At 42.6% G+C, this 26,031-nt stretch overlaps 1 protein-coding gene across 3 annotated transcripts in view; it reads right to left on the reverse strand.

Annotated features, from left to right (window-relative positions):
• Positions 1-6,316: 6,316 nt before the first annotated feature.
• Positions 6,317-26,031, reverse strand: part of LOC122925175 (oocyte zinc finger protein XlCOF22-like) — a 36,330-nt gene continuing 16,615 nt past the window's right edge. The window contains exons 1-7 of one of the 3 annotated variants that reach the window (XM_044276686.1): positions 16,335-16,378; positions 10,790-10,937; positions 10,483-10,662; positions 10,276-10,399; positions 10,133-10,197; positions 8,611-9,049; positions 6,317-7,679 (exon numbers count right to left, since the gene is read on the reverse strand). In XM_044276686.1, coding sequence (XP_044132621.1) covers positions 6,709-7,679; positions 8,611-9,049; positions 10,133-10,197; positions 10,276-10,399; positions 10,483-10,662; positions 10,790-10,867 — 1,857 coding nt within the window. In that variant the 5' untranslated portion in view covers positions 10,868-10,937; positions 16,335-16,378 and the 3' untranslated portion in view covers positions 6,317-6,708. Of the gene's footprint in view, positions 7,680-8,610; positions 9,050-10,132; positions 10,198-10,275; positions 10,400-10,482; positions 10,663-10,789; positions 10,938-16,334; positions 16,379-24,305; positions 25,660-26,031 lie in introns of those variants that run through there. The other 2 variants (XM_044276687.1, XM_044276685.1) reach the window with 2 other exon arrangements.

Consider the following 26,031-nt stretch of genomic DNA (forward strand, 5'->3'; position numbering starts at 1 on the left):
CGCTTAATCCTGATTTAAAGTTAAAGTTACTGCAGGATATGGATTACGGTTTAGAAATGTCAAATGTACACTCCTGTGAGAGGCGGGGAGGGGGATCTGTGGATGACACTGTTATAGGGAGGAGGATCTGTGGATGACACTGTTATAGGGAGGAGGATCTGTGGATGACACTGTTATGGAGGGGGAAATGGGGATGACACTGTCATGGGGTGGATCTGTGGATGACACATAAGATGCTATACACGGTATGTGGCATTCACAGATCCCCCCCCCATAGCAGTGTCATCCACAGATCCCCCTCTCTATAAAAGTGTCATCCACAGACAGCTGGACTTTTCTTCCCTGTTGCGGTTTTAGGTATTGGGTAAAGTATCGCAGCATTTCTAAGCGTACTTGTGTAAATGTATCGTTGTTATAGCTGCCCCCCCTACTTTTGTCCTGGCCCCCAGTGTGCCCCCCCAAAATTTGAAAGATAGAGACGCCACTGCCTATAAAACCCTGCTCCTGGCCCTAACTTCTATCCGTATGGGCACCTCTCTATGGTAGAGATGCCCATACACAGGAACCTGGAAAACTCTGGTAACCCTCAGGTGCCCTAAAGGAGTTTGAAGAAGTTTAAGCATGCATGGGATAGGCATAAGGCCATCCTTCATATAAGATAGGGCCAGGGGCTATTCATAGTATTCAGTATATTGGGCAGACTAGATGGGCCAAATGGTTCTTTTCTGCCGACAAATTCTATGTTTCTAAAGATAATGACAGGGCAGAGACAACCAGTTCCTTCTCTGGTGAAGGAACTAGCTTCTCACTGAGGTGAACGCATAGCACCCGCACTGAATCCGGACCCATTCACTTCAATGGTCTGGTCTGTTCAGATGAACGGTGATTTTCACGCATCACTTGTGCGTTGCGTGAAAATCACAGCATGCTCTATATTCTGCGTTTTTCACGCAACGCAGGCCCCATAGAAATGAATGGGTCTGTGTGGGTCAAGCATCCACAAGCAAGTGCTGATGCGGTGCAATTTTCACGCATGGTTGCTAGGAGATGATGTAAGTAAATTGATAAAAGTCAATTTACTGTATTATTTTCCCTTATAACATGGTTATAAGGGAAAATAATAGCATTCTGAATACAGATTGCTTACTAAGATGTGGCTTTAGGGGTTAAAAAATAACTCACCTCTTCCTGTTGTTCGCGCAGGCGGCATAGTCTTCTTTCTTCTTCTTTCAGGACCTGCCCAAGGACCTTTGATGACGTAATTGCGCTCACGACGTGGTGAGTGTGGTGACGTCAGCGCAGGTCCTGCTGAATGAAGATAGAAGATTTCTTTCTTCATTCTTTAGGACCTATTTTTTAACCCCTAAAGCCACATTTTAGTAAGCATTCTGTATTAAGAAAGCTATTATTTTCCCTTATAACCATGCTATAAGGGAAAATAATAAAATATACAGAACACCTTACCCAAACCCGAACTTCAGTGAAGAAGTCCGGGTTCGGGTCTGGGTACCAAAGTGAGTTTTTTATCACGCACGAGCAAAACGCGCAATAAAAACTGAACATCGGAACGCAATCGCAGTCAAAACTAGCACGATTTTACCTGATCGCAGACGCAACGCATCCTGACATAATCCGGACACGCTCGTCTGCAAGGGGCCTTATAGGTGCGGATCCTAGTGATATGCCCTCATTGTCCATGATGAGACAACTCCTTTAAAGACGGAACTCGCTAGAAGGTGACGCTAGGAAAACTTTGATATTACAGCCGCCCAGACATAGACAGACCTTTGAACAGATTCTCGGTTTACTAGAGGATGATTATGGTTATATATCTTCTGAAGCAGTGTTAAGAAAGAAGTTCTTTACCAGGCTGCAGAAAGAGGATGAGACTTTAGCACAATATGCAAATGGACTGCAGGAGCTGATGGCTTCACTACAGAAAAAGGAAGAACAGCAGGTTGTGTCCTTCACCAATGCTGAAACAGTGATCAATTTATTCTGAGTCTCAGAAGCCATCCATTGAGAAGGACCCTTAGAGAAAGACTGAAATTGGAGCAGCAGCTGACCTTACATGGAATAGAGAGGCCATTATCCTAGAAAAGGAGGAGCAGACTGAAACATTGATGGCGGCCTTGCGGACAGAGACCGCTCCTGATAAAAGGAGCAACTTAGAGGTTAGGATGGCTTCACTAGAGGAAGCAGTAAAAGGGATACTTGTCACATTGAGTAAATAATCGGAACAGGTGGTTAGATCCAAAACAACGAGCCACGCAGACTGAGAAGACAACAGTTCAGCTGGAGACCTCGATCTTCAGAGAGAGGATGTTGGATTTGCCACCAGGAAGGTCACCGAGCTAGAAACTGTCTGCACTGGGTTTCTGTAACACATCAGGAGGATTTAAAGTCACATCGCCTTTGATTGACGGGCGAATCGTAGAAAGCACAATTGACTCAAGGACTAACATGATGAAATCTAGTGGAAAAAGATGACTAAAGGGAGATCTAATAACTATGTATAAATATATCAGGGGTCAGTACAGAGATCTCTCCCATCATCTAAGAAGGTTTTTACACCAACTTAGAAGAGGATTCTTTGCGGTAAGAGCAGTGAGACTATGGAGCTCTCTGCCTGAGGAGGTGGTGATGGTGAATTCACTAAAAGAGTTCAAGAGGGGCCTGGATGTATTTCTGGAGTGTAATAATATTACAGGCTATAGCTACTAGAGGGGGGTCGTTGATCCAGCGAGTTATTCTGATTGCCTGAATGGAGTCGGGAAGGAATTTTTTTCCCCTAAAGTGAGGAAAATTGGCTTCTACCTCACAGTTTTTTTTGTTTTTTTGTTTGCCTTACTCTGGATCAACTAAGCAGGATAACAGGCTGAACTGGATGGACAGATGTCTTTTTTCAGCCTTATAAACTATGTTGCTATATGTGCCCCAACATCGAAGCTATGGATTTGGTAGGAGAGTGCCCAGCCATAAAAGCTAAGTTAAATGGAGTTGAACTGCAATGTTTGATTGATACTGGGTCTCAGGTCACCACTATTACTCGGCCCGCCTTTTGAGGTCCATTTCCCAGCTGCTGTTTGTTAAGGGAATGCGCACTGGTTGAGGTTAAAGGGTGCCAATAACCTTTCCATTCGACAAACTGGGGTTATGTGTGCAGACATTGAGGTTTGGGGAAGGACCATGAAAGATGTACCTGTAATCTTGGGCATGAACTTGTTGCGGGAGCTCGATGGGTTGATCGTGCAAGAGCTGGGACCCAAGTACTGGAAGAGGGTCCCAAACCAGAAACCCCGACAGATAGCCCTGCAGAACAGCATAGAGTGCAGGCCATCCTTTCGGGACTGATGGGGATAGTGGGCTCAGTAAATGTTCCTCCCTCCGTATCCTTAGTAGTACAGGCCATAAAGTTTTAATACCCCTCCCGGTAGGTACTACCTTTGAGATACAGGGTGCTGACGTTATGCTCAAACCAATGTTGCCAGGGGGTAGAAGTAGGTCAAACGCTGTGCACAATCTCAGGGGGGGTGGGGGCCTGGTGAGATGTATGAATCTTAATAGTTTTTATGTGACTCTGGCCCCTAGGGAACTGATTGCTAACATATATTCTATCCAGGAGGTGCCGGATGCCCAGGAACCATGCTGGTCTGTAGCGAATCTACTGAAGCTAATGTAATGTGGTCACCCTCACACTGTGTCGAGTAGAGGATTGTGATGCCAATGACCGATAAGCAGCTGTTGGAAAAAGTGTGCATGGAAGAAACCCAAATGTCTCTGAAAGAATGGAAACAGTTGGCTTGGGTTCTAGATGCGCACGCTAATGCCTTCTCCCAGCATAAAGCTGATTTTGGGGTGACACTGGAGAATGAAATCCCATCAGGGGAGTCAACACCTATCTGACAACACTATCAGCAGATCCCACCGATGCTATATCAAGAAGTGAAAACTCTACCCAAGCAGGTGCAGGAGAGTTAAGTGGTTTGGCCCAGTAAAAGTCCTTGGGCGTCTCTGATTATATTGGTGAAGAAGAAGGATGTGACTATACGATTTTGTGTTGATTATCAGCACCTGAATGCTTGTACCATGCAGGATGCATATCCACTTCCCTGAATCAAAGAGTCCTTGGCAGCATTGGGACAGGCCCACTACGTCTCCACCCTTAATCTGGCCAGTGGGTATTGGCAAGTGCCAGTTGCAGAAAAGGACAGGGAGAAGACAGCATTTATCACACCTATGGGATTGGATAAGTTTCTGAGAATGCCTTTCGGACTGAGTAATGCCTCTGATACGTTTCAGGAGCTAATGGAGCGGTGCCCGATGATATGGATAATTTGGTTGAACTTTGCGCAAAAATCTCTGATGCACTTCAGTATTAAAGTGCGCCCAGCACAAACAATTCCGTAGCTATTATTCAGTTCTTTCTGTATAAGGGATGAAGTACTTCTCTAGCCCAGGAAGAGTCAGACAGAATGCTGGTTCAAGCTGGAGGAGTCCGTGTAAAAAAGCTCCCCAATCGGCTCCAGACTCCTTCTTTATTAAGGCAATAGAACGACGCCCAGTAGGAGATGGCTTTACAATTTCACCAGTCAGCCGAGAAAGTACAGGTACATATCAAAGGACAGGGGAGGGCATCAACATGGCCGAACAGTGCAATGCACACACCTCATACCTGTATAAAGAAGGATGAGTCATATCCATTGTCTGATCAGCCAGGTGGCCGCCCATCCCCCATCACTGTCAGCATGGACCCCATTTAATACTGCTCAAAGTGACAAGTATCTAGTGAAAATCATTCTACTGGTTCTTATAGATTTGGGACTATCAGCGGAACATTGCTATGGCTATTGTCAGTATACGGTACGAGTATACCGACAAGGCAGATATGCATGTCTTAAAAGCAGATATGTATCTATAAAAGGGATAGCAAAGCCACAGCAGATGTATAAAATGTATCTCTCATTATGCAGACTTCACTTCTCTAATGTGTATAGACATTTGAAGGGAAGAAGCCCAGTGCATTGCACTTAGTGCTCACAAACTGGCAAATGTCTCCCTACACACTGAGAACACATCTCCAAGCCCATGAAAAGGTTTTCATACTGACGGTTTTACCGCTGGTCCCGATTCAACCCAAGTACCCTCTGCTAGAGTGTTCCTAAGATAAAATGTCTGCATAATTCCATATAATAAAATTTCCACAACACCAGGAGAGATTGTTTTCAATATCCTCCAAATAAATTGGCAAAAAAGGATGTCTAGGATATATGTGACAAATGTGACCTTGGTCACAGAGTCACTATTGGGAGAAATAAAGAACACATCTGAGACGCATTTGTCACATCCTTTTTGCCAATTTATTTGGAGGATATTGAAAAGAATAAAGAAATATTTTACTTGCATGCAAATTTGACAGTGCAGTGGTATCTTGTTTATTATTGGACTTGGGATTATACCCACTCCACTTTGCACCTCACTAAAGGGACATAGAGTGCAGCCCAACAGTCTTTTTCATGTTGGCCATTACAACTGGCAAAAGAATCGGTGAGATGCAGAACATCTCCTAAAAGGACCCTTTTCTCATTTTTCTTTGAGACGGGGTGCTTCTCTTTCTTGCCTAGGGTCAATTTGTTTCAAAATACTGATCAGGTTCTCTCACTTCTGGTGCTTTGTCCCAACCCATCCTTTAAAGGAAGATTCCAGTGAATGTAATCTATACATTTCTAGATACATTAAAATCTATTTGTCTAGAAATAAGTCAGTCAAAAAGGTTGAGAATCAAAGCTGTGAAGCCATGCATTGCAAGGAGGTGGCCAGTAGGATGTCCTAGGGTTCCATGCTACTGGTATTTGTAAACAGCTCTTTCAATCTATAATGCAGCTTCTTGGAGACTGCATAATACGTTTGTCAACTACTATAGGTTGGGCAGACAGATTTTTTAGAAGGACAACCCCTGGGCGTTCTATTCTGAATTAGTTTGCCAAGAGGACACCACTATTGTGCTGTCAGTAAGATGTGAGGAAAGTTATGGTTGTCCAGGGTGTTTTATGCGATGGCCATAGGGAGCCTTGCTGTAGTAGTGAGCTCCCACCACTACAATATTGCTGGTACTTTGTAGCTACAGCTTTGACTTCCATTGATGGAGCTACTCAGACCAGCTGATTGGCAGGGGGTGGTTGGACCCCTACCTTTCAGCTAGTTCTAGCCTATCCTGAGAATAAGCCATCACTTAAAACACCAAGTCATAGGCAAGTTAGGAAAATGTAAAACAGATGGATTGTGATAAGCTGTTTTTTCTTATTCTTTTATTAAAGTCTTTGGCAGAACTTACTCAAGCGTCATTGTTTCACTAGTTTTCCAGCACTTTCTCAAGTATCTCTTCCGTAGTGTGCCATTGCTGGCTCTTCTTTCCTCCATAACGTCATAACGAGTAGAGAAAGTTGGGAGCAGATTAACATACTGTAGTTGAGGAGTCTGAAGGCGCACAATGCACCTCACCTGCACTTTCTGCCTTACTTCACCCTAGTTTAAAAGTAGCTGGCAATCAGCTGTCAATGTCCAGGAAGTCTCGTTTACCTATACGTTTTGCCGTTCCCTGTGTGTCCAAAGGAGCTGAGAAAAATGAAAGGAGGAATCTGATTGGTTGCTATGGGCAACTAAGCCAGTTCTTCTTTACACCAGTTTGATAAATATCCCCCCAAATGTCTACTTCCCTGTGTGGATTCTTTGATGTTTCAGAAGATATGCTTTGCTGGAAAAATATTTCCCACACTCTGGACATGAAAATCTTTTTTCTCCATGTGTTCTCTGATGTGCCATTAGAGCTGACTTGTAGTTAAAACACTTTCCACATACAGGACATGAAAATGGTTTCTCCCCTGTGTGAATTCTTTGATGGTCAACAACATATGATTTCCGACTAAAACATTTGCCACATTCTGGACATGAAAATGGTTTCTCCCCTGTGTGAATTCTCTGGTGATCAATGAGATGTGCTCTCTGAAAGCAACACGTTCCGCACTCTGAACATAAAAAGGGCTTCTCCCCTGTGTGAATTCTTTGATGCTTAAGAAGATTTGATTTTTGAGTAAAACATTTCCCACATTCTGAACATGAATATGGCTTCTCCCCTGTGTGAATTTTCTTATGTATAACAAGATATGATTTCCGAGTAAAACATTTCCCACATTCTGGACATGAAAATGGCTTCTCTCCTGTATGGGTTTTTTGATGTTCAACAAGATGTGACTTCATGGAAAAACACTTCCCGCATTCTGAACAGACAAACGGCTTCTCTCCTGTGTGAATTTTTTGGTGTTCAACAACATGTGATTTCCGAGTAAAACATTTCCCACATTCTGAACATGAAAATGGCTTCTCCCCTGTATGAATTTCCTGATGTCTATGGAGACACGATTTGCGGAAAAAACATTTGCCACATTCAGAGCATGAAAAGAGCTTCTCCCCTGTGTGATTTTTATTCTGATTAACAGTATTTGATTTATCAGACAATAGGACATGTTGAAAAGGATCAGATGATAGATCTTGGCTGTGAAGGTCTGAGGGTATATCTGGGATAATGGCATGCTCTTCATATGTATCTTGTGCAGTACCACAATCACCTTCTTTAAAATCTGAACATATCTCATGACCCTCTGTGCTCTCGGTATAGTCATCTGTGAAGAAAAAAAATGTTTAATTTTAGGAAATTATAACCTTAAAGGGGGTTTCCACATTTTTCTTACTTATGATCTATCCTTTGAATCGCATCTGATCGGTGGGGTTCCGATACCCATACATCCTAGAGATATGGCCCCAATGTCCAAGATGGGAATACCCTTTTAAAGTAAAGGATCCATATTACAGAGTAACTGGATAAAAGGGACTTTAGCCTCATCAGCACAGACAGTAGATCACAAAGAAATCACCATTCACACTGGTATATTTCATGTCCATGTGTATTTTTTGTATCCATATTTATCCATAATACATAGCATGTGTTATCACCTTTAGGCCTCATGCACACGATCGTTGTTGTGTTCCGTTCCGCAAAATGGGGTTCCGTTGTTCCGTGAGCCATTTCCATTTTTGTTTCCGTGTGTCTTCCTTTATTTATGGAGGATCACCAGACATAACGGAAAGTGAAAAAAAGTCTAAGACAGGTTTGCCATGCAAATGATAGGAAAAAAACGGACGCGGACGACAATTTTGTGTGCCTCCGCATTTTTTAACGGTCCCATTGACTTGAATGGGTCCGCAAACTGTTTTCCGCGAAAATAATGACAGGTTATATTTTTTTGCCGGACTGGAACCACGGATCACGGACGCGGATGGCAAACGGTGCATTAGCCGAGTTTTCAATGGACCCATTGAAAGTCAATGGGTCTGCAGAAAATCACGAAAAACGGCACAACGAACACGGAACACAACAACGGTCGTGTGCATGAGGCCATAATCGTATCATATTTTCATTTATATTGAATTAGTTTTATGGCAGAAAGCAGGAATATACACAATAGGGCTTTAAAAATTTACACAAAACAGTTGTAGGCAGTGAATAAATAGAATATGTGACTCTTCTCTACTTTATTGGTGGTTAACACTCACCTGACTGATTATCTGTAGGAATGTCCTCCTCATGCTGTTCATTACCCCACATATATGTATCTTTAGAAATGTCCATCTTACACTGGTTATCGCCCCTCACATATGTCTCTGTAGGAATTTCCTCCTCACACTGGTCATCGTCTATAACATATGACTCTGTAGAAATGTTCTCCTTACATTGGTCATCACCTCTCACATATGTCTCTGTAGTAATTTCTTCTTTACACTGGTTATTACCCCTCACATATGTCTCTGTAGTAATTTCCTCCTTACACTGGTCATCACCTCTCACGTATGTCTCTGTAGTAATTTCCTCCTTACACTGGACATCATCTCTAACATATGTCTTTGTAGAAATGCCTTTCTTATACTGGTCATCACTCCTCACATATGTATTTGAAGAAGTAATATCATTCAGATCTTTATCCTGATTAAAAACCTGTGAAACAAATATAGTAAAAGTCACGGACAGTTGGAGAAGCCACAGCAAATGTCATAGCAGAAAAACAATCATCTGTCATCATGATGAACAAAAATGACATGGCAACATGACAGAGGTAGTTATCTGAGCTAAATGGCTCCTGGTCTCCAAGAGGATGGATAGATATTAGAAGAAGACTCAGTGACAAGAGCCTCATAAATATGGAAACTATATGGACAAAAGTATTGAGCTACACCTCAATCATTGAATTCAGGTATTTCACTCAGTGCCATTGCCACGTCTGTATAACATCCAGCCCCTGGCCACGCAGTCACCTTCACAAACATTTGTGAAATAATGGCTCACTTTAAAGTGCTCTCTAAATACCAGCATGGTCCTGTAAATGGATGCCACCCCTGACATAAGTCACTTCCTGAAATCGGACTACCAGATGGAAAAATGTCATCCCTCCTAAACATTCCACCATCAGCGGTATTATTGTAGAATGGAAAGAACCACAGCACTGTGCCGGGCAGCTGCATGTAAGCCTTACATCACCAAGCACAATGTCAGGCATGGGATTGAGTGGGGCCTCCACTGGACACTGGAGAAGGGAACCGTCTTCTTTGGAGTGAGGGATCACACTTCTCTATCTGGCAGTCTGATGGTCAGGTCTGGGTGTGGGAAATGCCAGGAGAAAGCTGCCTGCCTGACTGCATTGTGCCAGCTGAAGAGTCTGGTGGAGGTGGGATAATGCTATGGAGTGGTTTTCAGGGGTCGGCCTTCCAACCAGCAGTCTCCATAATCAGAGCACTGTGAGATCCAGACAACATCTACAGGCAACTTCACAGAAAACTGGTGTGACTTAAATGCAAACAATGCACCAAAAAGTTGGTGCGTTTTTGGAGTGAAACTAAGCTAAAAAATTGGTTGTGTAAAGTAAGACTAGACAGTCTACGGATATGGAAGATTTACACTGTCTTATTATTAGTAAATCATTATGTCCATGGTCAGCTTTAATCCAGCCATCTCCACCTTTCTGATTATACAAAAATAAACCAAGATCGAACACAATAACTTCATAGCCTTCTACAGATCTACCTGATGATCTTGTGGATGAAGAGGACTGGGATATCTCTTTGGTGTTGTTTTCTTACTGGATCTATCTGTAGGAGACATATGCAGTGACTTTTTCTTTATATACAAATACTTAAAGGGCATGAGTATTTAGTCCTGTCTATCACCTGGTGATGTGAGGGGCTGGTGGTCCTCCATCAGGATGTCCTTGTACAGATCCTGGTGCCCTTCTAAATACTCCCACTCCTCCATGGAGAAATAGACAGCGACATCCTGACACCTTATAGGAACCTGACAACACAATGACACAGTCATCACCCAGACCCCTCCAGTGCTGTTACTGTATAATGTCCCAGCATTCCCAGCAGTGTCACCTCTCCAGTCAGCAGCTCCATCATCTTGTGGGTGAGTTCTAGGATCTTCTGTTCATTGATGTCTTCATGTTTTAGGGAATTAGTTGGAGGCCCTGTGATTGGGCTCAGGGTTCTTTCCCATCCTTCAGACACAGGACCCTGACAGCGCTCACTAGAGGTCTTCTTCACCACTGTGTAATCCTATTTATAGGGAGACACAGTAATAAATATCACTACTGAAATTTCAAAAGTCCATCACCTTTCCAGTCATATCCATCTGATAAAACCATAGATATGAATCATGTAATGTGACATCAGAATCTCTCACCTCTCCCGTAAGCCAATACAGTATCTCTAGAGTGAGATTTAATATTCTCTCCACCATCTTGTCTACATCCCTTTTCATCTTTGACAGATCAATCAGGAAAATTATCTTATGCAGAAGATATCAATAGAGGATTCTATGATGCAGAAACCTAAATGGAAAGAAGATGAAACGACGTGAAGAGAACACAAAATCTGATGTACAACATTTTATGAATGAGGTAAATACTGTAGGCACGCTGCCAGGTCAGTTTCTGAACTACTGCATGTTATTGTTATATTTCATTGTATGTTCTCGTATGATGTCAAAGCAGCATCTAACATCTTATCAACAAGAAACTACCTCCGGAGATTTTCTGTATATCCCATATCAGGAACCACATACTCAAGACTGTGATGAAGAATCCAACAAATACCTGAAACTCAAACCTTATCGTACAACACCTCCTCAATATCAACAACTGAAATGGATCCTAAGAGGACTATGATGTACCCAAAAACCTACACTGTTCAGCAACAATTTGGAATACTGCGATAAATTCCAAAGCCTTCTAAGTGCTACTTGGTCCTAATTGTACTAACCATTGATTTTTCTTTAAAAAAAAATCTATCAAAGAGATCAAACAGAAAATAGTAGATATTGAGTCACAACTTTGATCAACACCACAGCTTGATATTTGGAAGGACTGAACACTGTAAAGGTCCTGTCGGAATATCACAAATTGGCGCAAGAGAGAGAAGTTCCTCCATAACACTGAAGATTACCTGTTTGAACCAATTAAACTTCTGCATCACAGGAAGCCACTCATCTCTGAGCTACAGAAGATGCTGGACAGTTCATTTCATGATCTCCTTGACATTAATTGCCTTGTTTATCTAATTAGCCCCACCATTTGGACTTCATATATAAAACAGGCCCTGGCATTAGAAAGGAAGTGTTCCTTCCCGGTAACTGCCTGCTCGTTAGTGGAAATGAAGAGCTGCATCAATCACCTCCACAGTATGAGGACAAGCAATGGCACAAACACGATCTGCCGTCCAGGAATGATCATTTACCGGTAGCTGTCTGAATGAACAACTGTTTCACCCGATAAATGACTATTTTGCTCGTTCATCGGGTGATCTGCGCCATCTTTAGACAGGGCGATTATCAAGAACGAGAATTCATAGGTAAGCTATAAACGGCCAGAACGTCTAGCCGTGTAAATTCCTTGATAGATTATTGTCCTTCCAGCCTCAAATCCCAAGACATCATAATCAAGCCTACAGACAAAAAGAAGGGCTATTGTGTTCATAGACCAGAAACACTACATGGAGGGACTCTAGCAACAACTTGCGGATTTCTCCACATATATTAAAGGGGTTATCTGGGTAAAGATAATAATAACCTATCCTCAGGATATGTCATCATTATCATATCAGCAGAGGTCCAAGTCCTGGCACCCCTGCCGATCATCTCTGTCAGGGAGACACTTTGCTCACCAGAGCTCTGATGAGCGCTGTAGACTCCCAGCAGCTTTCCAAGCACAGCGCCAAAGATCATATAGCGGCTGTGATTAGCATTGCAGCTCAGCCCAATTGACTTGAATGGGGATGAGCTGTAACTAGGCGGTGTGACTTATGTATCGTGATGTCACATGGCCTAGAAATAGGTCATGGCACTCATGCAGGGCCCAGCCTCTTTTAACAGATGATCACCTGGGGTCCTCGGAGTCAGGCCCCTACTGATCTGATATTGGTGACTTATCCAGAAGATAGGTCATTAGGTAAAAAAATAATACAGTGTAATTCTAGGACAATTCCTTTAAGTTAATGCTGACCCTACACCAATCATGACAGAAAATAAGAAGTCTCCTGGACAAAGGGCATTATAGTTAAAGGAGCGCAGACTCTGCACATATAGTGTGCTGCTCCTGGTCACCTCTATGTGCATCCAGCAACCGATGAGAGGAGAAGCAAGCACAGCTATATGTACCACTTAATGAAGGCGGTCTGTTTGATAGGAAGTGCAGAGGAATGCTACTCCCAAGATAAAATAGGAGCGCATTCACACTTGAAGGTGCGACTCCCTCAAGCATATACTACAACATAAACAAAAATCACAGAAAAAGGATAAAAAACAAAGATAAAAACATCCTGCACGATATGATAAGTAAATATGCCGATGTCCATGGCTACATTTATGAAAAAAAATCACTGAAAAAAATGATAATAATGCACTAACAAAATAGATGCAAGAATTATATATGGACTAAGCCCTCATACTGATGTAATAAAATCTGAGACTCTTAGCCAATATATTTTGATCAAAACACATCTGTGCCCACCTACCCCCTCCAAAGTGGTCTCAGGTCAGGCAGGTCCTATGTTAAACCTACCTATGCCATTGGGCATCTATGTTCAGGAGTTCTTACCTCCTGGAGTAGTCTCTGTTTGGTCAAATGCTGACCCATGGGGGTGAAGAGAAACCTGTGCGGAGCGCTGAGGGATCAGGCAAAACCGTAATCAAGGACAGGCTGAGGTCAGAGCAGCCAGAGTATGTGCAATACGATAATGAATCCAAGATCAGGGCAGGCAGCATCCAGTCAATATGAAGGTCAGGCAGAAGTAAGATCAGGCAGCAAAGGGTCATATCCGTAAAACAGGCAGAGATGGTACACGGCCAGACAAACAAAAACTGTAGCAACTTTGCAGGAAACTACCAAGTTAGACTACATAATACTCATACCCACAGCGCTCCAGATGGCGACTTTTTAGTCTTGTCGCCATTTGCGAGTGGACCGCAGCGCTGCAGCTGAATATTGCGGCGGAGCATAGGAGCCCATAATTCCTTGCTCCGACGCCGTCGTAGGCTTCAAGCCTAGAAGGCCTAAGGACTATGTGGTAGTAAAAGCCCAGAGCAGACGGGCACGATGGCATCATCGTGCCCGCCTGTGCCGGGACGCAGAGCACTGACGTGTGCGCATCTGTGTCGCACCATCCCGGGCTGTACCAGCAGCAAGTGAGCGCCAGAGAAAGGACACAGGTAAGTAAAAGGAAGGGGAAGGGGGGCACATTACTGGCCAGAGGGGGGCACTGGGGGACATTAATGGCCAGAATGGGGCACTGTGGTACATTACTGGCCAGAAGGGGGGCATGGGGGACATTACCAGCCAGAAAGGGGGGGCATGAGGGACATTACTGGCCAGAAGGGGGGCATGGGGGACATTACTGGCCAGAAGGGTGGCACTGGGGGACATTACTAGCCAGAAGGGTGACACTGGGAAACATTACTGTCCGGAAAGGGGGCATTGGGGGACCTTACTGGCCAGAATGGTGGCACTGGCAGACATCACTGGCCAGAAGGTTGACACTGGCTGACATTACTGGCCAGAAGGTTGACACTAGCGGACATTACTGGCCAGAGGGGGGGGGCACTGGGGGACATTACTGGCAGAGGGGTGGCACTGGCGGACTTTACTGGCCAGAAGAAGGGCAATGGAGGACAGTGTGGGTGGAAATTACAACTTTGGGGCATATTACTACTGTGGAGGCAGTGTGGGAGAAAATTACTATGTGCAGGCAGTGTGGGGCATATTACTACTGTTGGGCAGTGAAGGGGGAAGTTACTACTGTGGAGGCAGTGTGGGGCATATTACTACTGTTGGGCAGTGAAGGGGGAAGTTACTACTGTGGGGGCAATGTGGGGGGAAATTACTATTGGGAAGGCACTGTAGGGACATTTTTATTACAGGGACATATTAGGGGACATTATTTTTGGGGACACTATACAGGCATTATTACCTGGAGCACAATCTATGGTTTTATTATTATTAGTGGGGGCACTCTAGGGGGCATTTATAATATCTGTAGACACTATAGGGAAATTTTTTCGACTGGGGCCACTATTTTTTCAGCAGTATACTACCTAGGGCATTGGGGAGCACAATGAGCACAGTATTCGGAGTGGCAGCAAGATGACACTGTCGGGGCACCAGGATGGGGATGTTGATGGAAAATTGGGAAATCTAACGTAACTGTGTAGAGATGAGATGCGGCTGAAAGAATAACCCTAAGTTCACACCTGAGCGTTTTACAGCGCGTTCAAACGCGCTGTAAAACGCTCAACACGTGAAAACCAATGCTTCCTTTTGGCCCTGGTTCACACTTGAGCGTTTTACAGCGCGTTTGAACGCGCTGTAAAACGCCCGACGCATAAACAAGTTCTTGAGCTTTTTCTTGGGCGTTTGTCGCACGTTTTGGCCTATAGACTCATTGGACAACACTGCAGTCAATCACACAAACGCGCGTGTTTATATGCATTTTAAATTTGGCGACTAAAAATAATTATATGCATTTTAAATTTGGCGACTAAAAATTTTATTTGGCTCCTAAATTTTTCAGTTTAGGAGCCAATGGCACCTGGTTATTTTTTTTAGTCTGGAGCACTGACCCAGTCAGGGGCTTCTTCACATGTGAATCCAACAATCTGATCTTTAGCACTTCATGCCCATGTGGACTCATATATGTAGGGGAAGCTATGTAACATATCCACAATACAGTTTTTTAGTCATATATCGACCGCAAGGTGCAGTAAAAATGTGGCCTCCGTTCTGGACCAATTTATCATAGCCAAACATTATTTTCGACTCAAATTCAAAATAATCATGCTGGTCTCGACTCTCGGGACAGGGGGTAACAGCCTCCTACTCAGATAGCAATAACCTTTTGGATTCCAACTTTGCAGACCATTAACCCAAAGGGGAGAATGAATTGTGAATGTCATATTCTCTCTTAGGATCACTTTTCTGTACAATTTCCCTATATAGTCTAGTGTTATTACTTGTTATCTCTTTTTATGTTTTCATGGTTTACTTGACCCTGAAATTATCTAACTATAGACCTTTCTCTTTTTCCCCTAAAGGCAGGGTTGTATAAACTCAACCGGGCTTACCCTTCCATTAAGGGCACTTTACATGGCCCGACAACTGAACAGATCATCGCTAACCAGCTTTACTAGTAACGCTTGTTAGCGATGATCTGGCAGTGTAAACGCACCACCGATTACCTGATGAACGAGTGAAGAGCTGGAGGACGAGTGAGGAACTGGATATAAATGCACCGGTGACCTCAGCTACCGATTAGCAGATTGTCGGGAAGGAACGCTTCCTGCCCGACAATCTGCTAGATGGTCGTCCCGTGTGAAGGGACCATTACTTACTATACTTTCACTGTTTCACCTTTAATGGGCTTGAGCTGCAATACCAAGCATAGCCGCTTTATGAAGGATGTGCTTCGTGAGCCCCAGAAGACCGCCGCACACCCCAGAGCTCCAGTGAGCGCAGTGGCTTCCCGAAACAGCTAAACAGTGGGGGTGCCAGGACTCGGACCCCGGCGATGTGATATTTCTACTCTATCCTGTGGATAGGTCATCAATATTATTTTCCAGATAACCCCTTTAAGGAATATAATTTGTTCGGCAAATACAACAAGCCCTCGTACAACAACACTGATGGGTGAATACGTTATGGAATAAAGCTTCATAATCGTGGACCAAAATACACCCTTACCTCCAGCTGTAGAGGAGCTGTGTGCTTACAGGACCTGTGATGATGTCACAGTCATGTGATCAGTCACATGTGTGTGGGTGGAGTCAGGTGTCACATGGCCAGGTCTCTGTGCATAAAGGGCTGGACTCTGCGCTGAATGAGCTGAAGTTGTGTGCATGAAGTATGCCTGTGTGTAATGTGCATGGAGAGAGCTGGACGTGTGCAGATGTGTAATGCCCAAGTGTCTTCCTAATGTAGCAGAGCTGCGTACGTGTAAACTGCAGGCTGATAGAGACATTTAAAACTTTTAAAAACATAATAAATACTTCAAGTCTCGTGGACAACACGTGTACATCCTTCAGCCCCCCAATATGGGGGCGCATATTCTTTTTCAATTACATTAAACACATTTACAGTCCATAAAGCAGTTTACAGTCCATGGGCCGGATTTATCATGACTCTGACAGCTGACTCCACTTTCACATATGGCTAAAGTCAGTTTTAGCCAAGTCAGATTTATGATCGGCCCTTTAAGACTGTAATAAATGTGGTTTGACGGTAGCAGTTTATCCGTCAGTAAGCAGCTTTATGAAAAAGTCGCACGTTTTTATAAAAAAGTTGCAAGTTTTTATAAAAAAGTCGCATGTTCTATTAAAAAGTCTCAAGATAAGCATGGTCCTCACTGGAGTGAAATTGCGACTATTTTGCGACTTTTTAAATAGTCCCAATAGTAAATCTGTCTAGAGATTCATTTACATAAGAAAACACGCCCACTTTCAGAAAACTGGCGAGCATAGTGCAGAGCAGAAATTTGTGCGCAGTTTTAGCATTTGCGCATTTTTGGGGGACTTTTTCACTCCATTATTCTGACCTGAGCTAATGATAAATCTGGCCCCATGTCTTCCCCTTACGTGTGTCTAATGAATTAATGTAAGCTGTATCTTTAAGATACAGATAAGAACGTTCTGGAACTGATTCATTTTAAAATATATATTAAGAGGAAATGTATTAAAGGGGCTGTCCCACGAAAAATATTCTACAGTTTTCAAACCAGCACCTGGGTCTGAATACTTTTCTAATTGCATTTAATTAAAAATGTTGCATAGCTACTAAGTTGTTCAATAAAATGTATCTTTATAGAGCCACTTCATTTCTTATTTATTTGACCTGCTCATGAAGAAGGCCGCACATGCTCAGTATCATCTTTAAACTGCCTTCTGAGCTGCAGCAGAGAAGACACTCCCCCTGAGCTGTGATAGGGAGAGCTGAGACACGCCCCCTTAGCTGCAGCAGAGAAGACACTCCCCCTGAGCTGCCAGCTTGATATAAATCTAGCAGAGCAATACATTTGGAGATCTCTGGATCCATGTGAGGTACAGGGCTGATGCGCACAGCATATTTGCACTCAAATGTGTGACTTTCTTCACCTCTTTATAAAGAAAGGTGGGTGAAGGCTGGCTTATGAAACACCGCCCATAATAAATCCGCCCCATTGTGCATCACTTTTGGTTTTGACTTTTTGCTTTTTTTTCTCCTTCATTAACTTGCACAACATGAGCAGAAAAGCAGTCAGAGGAGCATGACATCAGACCCCCCAAGGAGCCCATACACTTCACCCTCAGCTTGTCGGACATCTCTGTCTCTGGTTGTGACTCTGTGTGTTCTGAGCAGAGAACACACATCCCTCTGCTGTTCTTCCCTGAGCCCCGCAGTTTCTCTACCTTCTCTACACGTGAATTTCCATCTCTATATCTCAAACTCTCTCTAGTTCAATGGAGACCCCAAAAACTGCAGATAATTACTGTCAATATTCAATCTATTTTGAGCTACTTCCTGATAATTTCACCTGTGAGAAAGCTAAAGTGACTTTAATCATTATCATCTCAAGCTTTGGCCTGCACATGTTCACTGTGGGAACACAATCATCCACTACCACATAACTGTGTACAATTCTTAGAAGCATTCTGGAATCATTCCCTCAAGGGTCTGGAAGGTCTTGGATGAATCCCTCCCACTATCTATCTCCTTCCACAAACTTTTAGAACACAGTTCATCTGGTCCCTGCTCCACCTGTTCCTTTTGCAGGAATATTATAGAATGTTTATTCTGTCTGCAACAAACTTCCCAACATTCATGACCTTTTCATCTAAAAGGTTATTTGTGCAGCAATCTGCGATTCCCCCCCCCCCTTTTCCGTCACTCATGCCAGGTCTAAAAAAGGGAGTGTAGTGTGGGTGGGCCGGCCCATCTCATTTATCATCTTCTATGCCTGTTTTGGGCATAAAAAACTGTCTTAATCTACACCAGCAAGTGAGCTGGCATAGATTTAGACAAGTGTAAAGTCCACCAAAGTTAAGTAGAGGCTGGCGCCTCTACATAACTTAGGCGAATGAACCACCAGAGAAGGAGAGACGAAGACCGCCTTAGTGTCTTTCACTTACACAACACCTCTGTTCTAGGGCCTCTGCTCTTCTCCATCTATACCTTCAGACTGAGACAGCTCATAGAGTCCCATGGCTTTCAGTATCACTTCTATAACAACACACAAATGTATCTATTTGGTAATGGACCCTGTCTCCATTATTCTTTGCCTCCGATAGTCCAGCAGAATGATGTTGATGTTACCTTAGTAGGGTGCCCTCTCATCTTATAAAAGACAACACTCCGACTGCTAAGAAGGATATTCCAGATACTGTTGCTGTTGATGAGTTGCATGAGAACAGTCAGTGTTTGGACTGCTATGAAGATTAAGGCAGAGGAGAAGGACATCATGAGTGAAATGTATAGGTGTGTTGGTAGTAGCAGTGACATTTGTAGACATGGTTGTGGTGATGGTGGTAGTGGTACTTGGGTAGATGTAGATTTGTGAATCATGAGGGGACAGTTAGGTAGCCATGTTATCAGTTTGTCAAGAGGACCTCATTATTGTGCTGCTGGTAGCACGTAGGAAAGTTGTGATTTCTAATTTAACTTAAGTTTTTATTTAGGCAACACACGATTCCCACACAGTTTTGTTTATTCTTTCTAAATAAATAAATAAAAATATAGGACAGGCTAGTCCATCTTTTAAAATGTAGGAAAAGGGACTTTAGTTTGTAATTTAATGAAAAATTCCATCTGTCCTACCAGCCCACAGGCCCAGAAACTCCCCATTACTGTGCTATTGTTAGGACTAAGGGAAAACAGATTGTTAGAAATCATAACCTATCTGCACACTTGCAAACCTCACTTGACTTAGCAGAACCTCACTTGCAGTGTCTGCCAATCTTGGAATGAAGTTTAAAAAGCAATCTAATAAAGATTTATTGTTATTTATTCTATCTGTTTGATGGATTTATTTCCTATTGTAAAGCACAAGAAGCCATAGGCAAGTCACAAGACCGGGATTTAAAGCACATGGGTTGTAATACTTTTTTTTTCTTTTTATTCATTGAAGTCTTTGGCAGAACTTGCAGTATTATCGTTTCAGTATTTTTCTAGCACTTTTTCAAGTATTACTTCAGTAGTGTGTCATTGCTGGCTCTTCTTTTCTCCGTAACATTATAACGAGGAGAAAAAGTTGGGAGCAGGTTAACATACTGTAGTTGAGGAGTCTGAAGGCGGACATTGCACTTCACCTGCACCTTCTCCCTTACTTCACCCTAGTTTGCGTTAACTGTCTGAGAAGGTCTCAGCTTATGATAGGTCAGTGACATCACGTTCAACGGTCACGTGACCTAGGCACAGCTCAGTCTCATTCAAGTGAAAGGGGCTGAGCTCCGTACCAAGTATAGCCATTATACAATATACAGTGCTTGTAAACTGTGAGGAGGCAGCAGTACTCACTGGAGCGTTACGCTCTCCTCAAATATCTGATCAGTAAGGGTCACTGGTGTTGGACGCCCGACAATCAGATGCTGATGATCTATCCTGATTAGAGATGGCTTTGCAGTTTACCCGGCGCTTGTTTCGCGGCGAACTTTGCTCATTCGCTGAACGGGTGAACATATACGAACGATATTCGTGCCCGCCATATTTTTTTACATTGTGAAGAACTTTTACCCATGACACATCCATCAGGTGGTACAGGAAAGCCAATTGAGATGTTTCAGCACATGGACATACCCCCTACCTTATAAATAAACCTGATCTGGGCACGATTTTACATTCAGTCTTTTGCCAGTGTAGGGAGAGGTTGCTGTGTGGATCAGGGACAGACTGTTAGAGACACAAAACGCTAGCTGTGACATACTGAGGGGTGTGATATACTTATAATATACTTTCTAACATAGAAAATATATTATAGTGTATTGTGCAGCAGTTGTGTGCAGTTCTGCTGCGATACCGCAGCCAGAGTGCCAAATGCTATTGGAACAAATAATTGCTACTGGTGTGATTAACCAGTTGCCCCCCCCCCCCCAAAAAAAAAAAACTGACTGAAGCAGGGGTGTTATTTACCAATAATATACTTTCTATATAGTGCATTTAGGTAGTGCAGCATTTGTTTGTGGTTTAGCTGCGTTACCTCAGCTACACAGAGTGACAAACGCCATTGGAACAAATCATTTCTACTAGTGTGATAAACCAGTTGCCCCCCCCCCCAAAAAAAATTGATTGAAGCAGGGGTGTTATTTGCGCTAAAATCATTTGCAGTCATTTCTTGTGAAAGAGCATAGGGCGGTATTTCAGTAATACACAAAACATTAGAACGCACTGCACGGTAGCATTAATTTCTGGTGAAAGAGTATAGGGGCTTATTTTATAAAAAAAAAAAAAAATACATATGCACTGCTGGTGAAAGCGTATAGTGGCCTATTTCAGTCCAAGAAGAAATATATATTTTCAGTTAACTTTTGCAGTTAATTCTGTTGAAAGCGTATAGGGACGTATCTCAGTAAACAAAGAAAAATATATTCTCAGTTCACTTCTGCAGTTATTTATGTTGAAAGCGTATAGTGGCCTATTTGAGTCCAACAAGAAATATATATTCTCAGGTCACTTCTGCAGTTATTTCTGGTGAAAGCATTTGGGGCGTATTTCAGTACTACAAGAAAAATATATTCTCAGTTCACTGTTGCAGTTATATCTGGTAAAGCCTTTACTGGCATATTGCAGTAGAAAAAGAAATATACATTCGCCATTCGCTGCTGCACTTACATCTTGAAAAACATTTATTGACGTATATCAGTATATTTAGCTTTCACTGTTGCAGTTATTATGAAGTAAAGCCTTTAGTGGCGTATTTCTGTACAAAAATCAAGCTATATTCAGCGTTCAGCGCTGCAGTTATATGTGGGAAAGTCCTTTTGCAGTATGGGCTGAATTATTTTGTATTTACGTTTCACACACTGCGCACTTACGTGACGACGTCCATAAGAGCGGCGCACCAATACAGGTGAATACACTATGCACTAACCCTGCACAAAAATGTGGTTCTGGGTTGTATCATGCTGCTGCCATCTCCACACTATGTAACCTGGCCACTCGCTGGCCTCCACATACTGCTGCCAACTACATACTCTGTGATTGTGCCACTTGGTGCCCTCCTCATACTGCTGCCACCTCCACACTGTCATTGTGCCACTCTGTGGCCTTCACATGCTGTTCACACCCTCCCCACTTTATGACTGGGCCACTATTTGGGCTTTTGGCCTGGCTGACATCATCATTTATTTGACCTTTCTTCTGATCTGTCAGAAGGAAGGAAAAAATGAGACGCACAACAGATTCTCTCTGTGTAGCAGCTGTAAGGCCTGTATGGTCCCATCAGAATTGGCTTATGATTTGGTAGCCAAAAGCAGGAGTGGGTACAAAACACAGAATACATGCAAATATTCCATTCACGTGTCATCTCTGTTTTAGATCCACTCCTGTTTTTATTGGCATTAGCAATACTGAGCAAATGCTGACCGAGTGAAGGAGTATGCTCCAAAGACAGGATTAGTTTTTTGGGGGTTATTGTTCTGACGGATCAGAGGAAGGGAAAATTAATCAGTGACGTCAACACAAACTTACTGCTGACACCCTCTCCACTCTGTCGGGGGGCTATACTTGTATAAGCGTTTAATAGAACAGGGTCTGTAGACATCTATGTGGAATCAGCTGACGACGGTGTTAAAGGAGTGCGCTTCTTCTTGACACTAACATCGACCTATAAGGCAGAGTTCATACAGAGTTATTAGGCCAGGTTTGGCAAATTTATGTATACTTTCTTATAATTTTAATCAAGTTTTGGTTTAATAAAATTAATGTTAAAATATTTAATAAATTTAATAATAAAAATTAAATGTTGCGTAAGACAAGAGAGAATCGGACAGTCTTCTGTTTATTCAATGACGCGGTGTTGCGATGGAGAAAGCATTAAAAAAAATATATATATTACTCTCCACCTGGAGCCGAATCCTGTCAGGATTGATGCAAGTGAAGTATTACCTGCTCATCCAGCAAGATACTTCTGGGGGAACCTGCCTGGAATGCTTAGGCCTCTACTAGCGACAGACAATGAGAAGACAAAGCTTCAAGATTGCTTGGAGCCCGGAAGAGTTGCGAATCTAATCGCGATTCAAATCAACCAGGGCCCAGTCTCTTCGTTAGGGGTTTCCAGTCATCATGGAATGGAAAGAAGAGCAACCTTATTATATTTAATACATGTAAAGGGGTTGTCCAAGTTATATTTATTGATGACCTATCCTCAAGATAGGTCATCAACATCAGATCGGCTGGGGTCAGATACCCGGCACCACCCTGTGCCAGCGCTGCGTCCTCTTCATTGTTTACCTGCTCGCCATTGCATCTGCAGCGGTGAGCAGGTGTAATTACACTCAAGCCGTCCCATTCATTTCAATAGGACGGATCACTCCTATACAAGTGTATAGAAGCGATCCGTCCCATTGAAATGAATGGGACGGCTTGGGTGTAATTACACCTGCTCACCTCTGCAGATGCAACGGCGAGCAGGTAAACAATGAAGAGGAGGCAGCGCTGGCACAGTGCGCACCTTCTCTTCAAACAGCTGATCGGCGGGGGTGCCGGGTGTCGGACCCCAGCCGATCTGATATTGATGACCTATCCTGAGAATAGGTCATCAATAAATATAACTTGGACAACCCCTTTAATAATAAATTTTTTAATAAATGTTATAATAAAAATTACATTTTCCTAACACAGGAGGAGGACGACATCCTGTGGTGCACGGAGATGGTCTTCGGATTCCCACACAGACGTCTCAGAAATGAACCTTCGCAGCTCCTGGGAAGATCATGGAGCGTCGATCATCCGTCATCTATTCACCCCACTTTATTTTGGAAGTGTGTAGAACCCGTGTGGGACCCCTACGCTGCAGATTGATCATGGAGACCCCGAATTTTATAAAATATATGGAATTAATTTAATAATAAAATGTTTAATAAATTTAATAATAGCATATCATTTTTTTCTTAGGAGAGAATTAGCCAGTCTTCAGTTTATTCAACGACGTGGAGGGAGTTGCGATGGAGAAAGCATTCCAAAAAAACAATTTATCTACACCTGGAGCCGAATCCTGTCAAGATTGATGCAAGTGCGGTATTGGCTGCTCATCCAGCAAGATACTTCTGGGGGATCCTGCCTGCCATGCTTAGGCCTCTACTAGCGACAGACAATGAGAAGACAAAGCTTGTTCTTTTCTGTATATTGAATGAATAATTTTTGGGGCCTGTACTCCACTGGCCTGCAGTAAAATTGATATCTAATGATCTTCTAATATACCTCCAGCCACATAATCACTTGATGTTTTCTGTCCGGTGAATGCCAGTGCCTGTACTCCCATGGCCTAAAATAAAAATGTTCTAGGCTCCAGCATGGCACATTTTTGAGAGTTTCAATTTAAGATGGATAAAAATGGCCCCTGATTAAAATACATATTTTTTGTGGGAATTTTTGCCATTGATCCCCCTCTGGTATGTCACTGTCCATGTTGTGGGACTATTTGTGCACTTCTTGTAAGTATTTGGTGCCTGCAAATATGAGCTGAAGGTTTTTCAGGTTCGCCTGCCATTAAAGTGAATGGGGCCCACCGCCAACTTGTCGTCCATCACTAATCCTGATGATAGGATTTGATTGCTCCCGCTATTTACAAAGAGATGCTCTTCGAGACAAAGTTTTTCATCATGCAGCAAATTATTTGGGAAAGTTTGGCAAAGCGGCGAAATCGAATCTTTATGAACTTCGCTCATCTCTATTCATAATCATCAATTCATACTTTAACTGTTGTATTTTTTTGTTATACTCCTCTATAAAATGAGTAAAATATAAAATGTCTACTCCATTGTGTGAGCTCTTTGATGGTTCAGAAGATATGCTTTGTTGGTAAAATATTTCCCACATTCTATACATAAAAATGTTTTTTCTGTATGAGTTCTCTCATGTGCGATTAGAGCCGACTTGCGGCTAAAAAACTTTCCACATACGGGACACGAAAATTGCATCTTCACTATGTGAGTTCTTTGATGTACAATAAGATGTGATTTCCGACTAAAACATTTTCCACATTCTGGACATGAAAACGGCTTCTCTCCTGTGTGAATTTTCTGATGTTCAATAAGATGTGCTTTCTGAGAATAACACATCCCGCACTCTGAACATAAAAACGGCTTCTCTCCCGTGTGAGTTTTTTTATGTTGGAAAAAATTTGATCTCTGCGTAAAACATTTCCCACATTCGGAACATGAAAATGGCTTCTCCCCTGTGTGAGTTCTCTTATGTGTAACAAGAATTGATTTGATGCGAAAACATTTCCCACATTCTGGACAAGAAAATGGCTTCTCTCCTGTGTGAGTTTTTTGATGTTCAGCAAGATGTGATTTCATAGTAAAACTTTTTCCGCATTCTGAACATAAAAATGGTTTCTCTCCCGTGTGAGTTTTTTTATGTTCGAGAAGAGCTGCTTTCCGAGTAAAACATTTCCCGCATTCTGAACATGAATATGGCTTCTCCCCTGTGTGAGTTTTTTGATGTTCAACAAGAGCTGCTTTCCGAGTAAAACATTTCTTACATACTGGACATGAATATGGCTTCTCCCCTGTGTGAGTTTTTTGATGTTCAACAAGAGCTGATTTCCGAGTAAAACATTTCTCACATACTGGACATGAATATGGCTTCTCCCCTGTGTGTGCACTTTGACGTACAAAACATCTTCTGTGAGTTATATTCTTCTTAACAGTCTGTGATGAATCATAAGATTGAGGATGTTGAAGAGGGTCAGATGATAGAGCTGAGATTATATCTGAGATAATGGCACGATCTTCATATGTGTCTTGTTTGATACCACAATCATCAGCTGTAAAATATGAAGATATCAGATGTCCCTCTGAGCTCCAAGTACTATCATCTGCCAAGAAAAAAAAATGTTGTATTATTTAAGAATAGTATAAATTTAAAGGGAACCTGTCATGTGGATATTTGATTATAATCTAACTATTTATATACAATCATTAACTACTAAAAAGTACCTTAGATGTATTCACTTACTGGTGTGACAGATGGTTACCTCATAATATACACACAAAGATGCCACATGCCGCATGCTAATGAGCTGATTTGAGTCCAGCGTGATGTCAGTGAGTCCATCGTTTTTTTAATTCAGAGATATAGCCACTCCCCTGCCCACCTGCTGCTGATTCATTTGGAAAAAAAAACTGTCAATCAGCAGTAGGTGGGCGGGGAGAGTCAGGAGCTCATAAATATTCATGACTCATCATTA

Source organism: Bufo gargarizans, chromosome 1, assembly GCF_014858855.1.
Source record: "Bufo gargarizans isolate SCDJY-AF-19 chromosome 1, ASM1485885v1, whole genome shotgun sequence".
In the NCBI taxonomy this organism is placed as follows: Eukaryota; Metazoa; Chordata; class Amphibia; order Anura; family Bufonidae; genus Bufo; species Bufo gargarizans.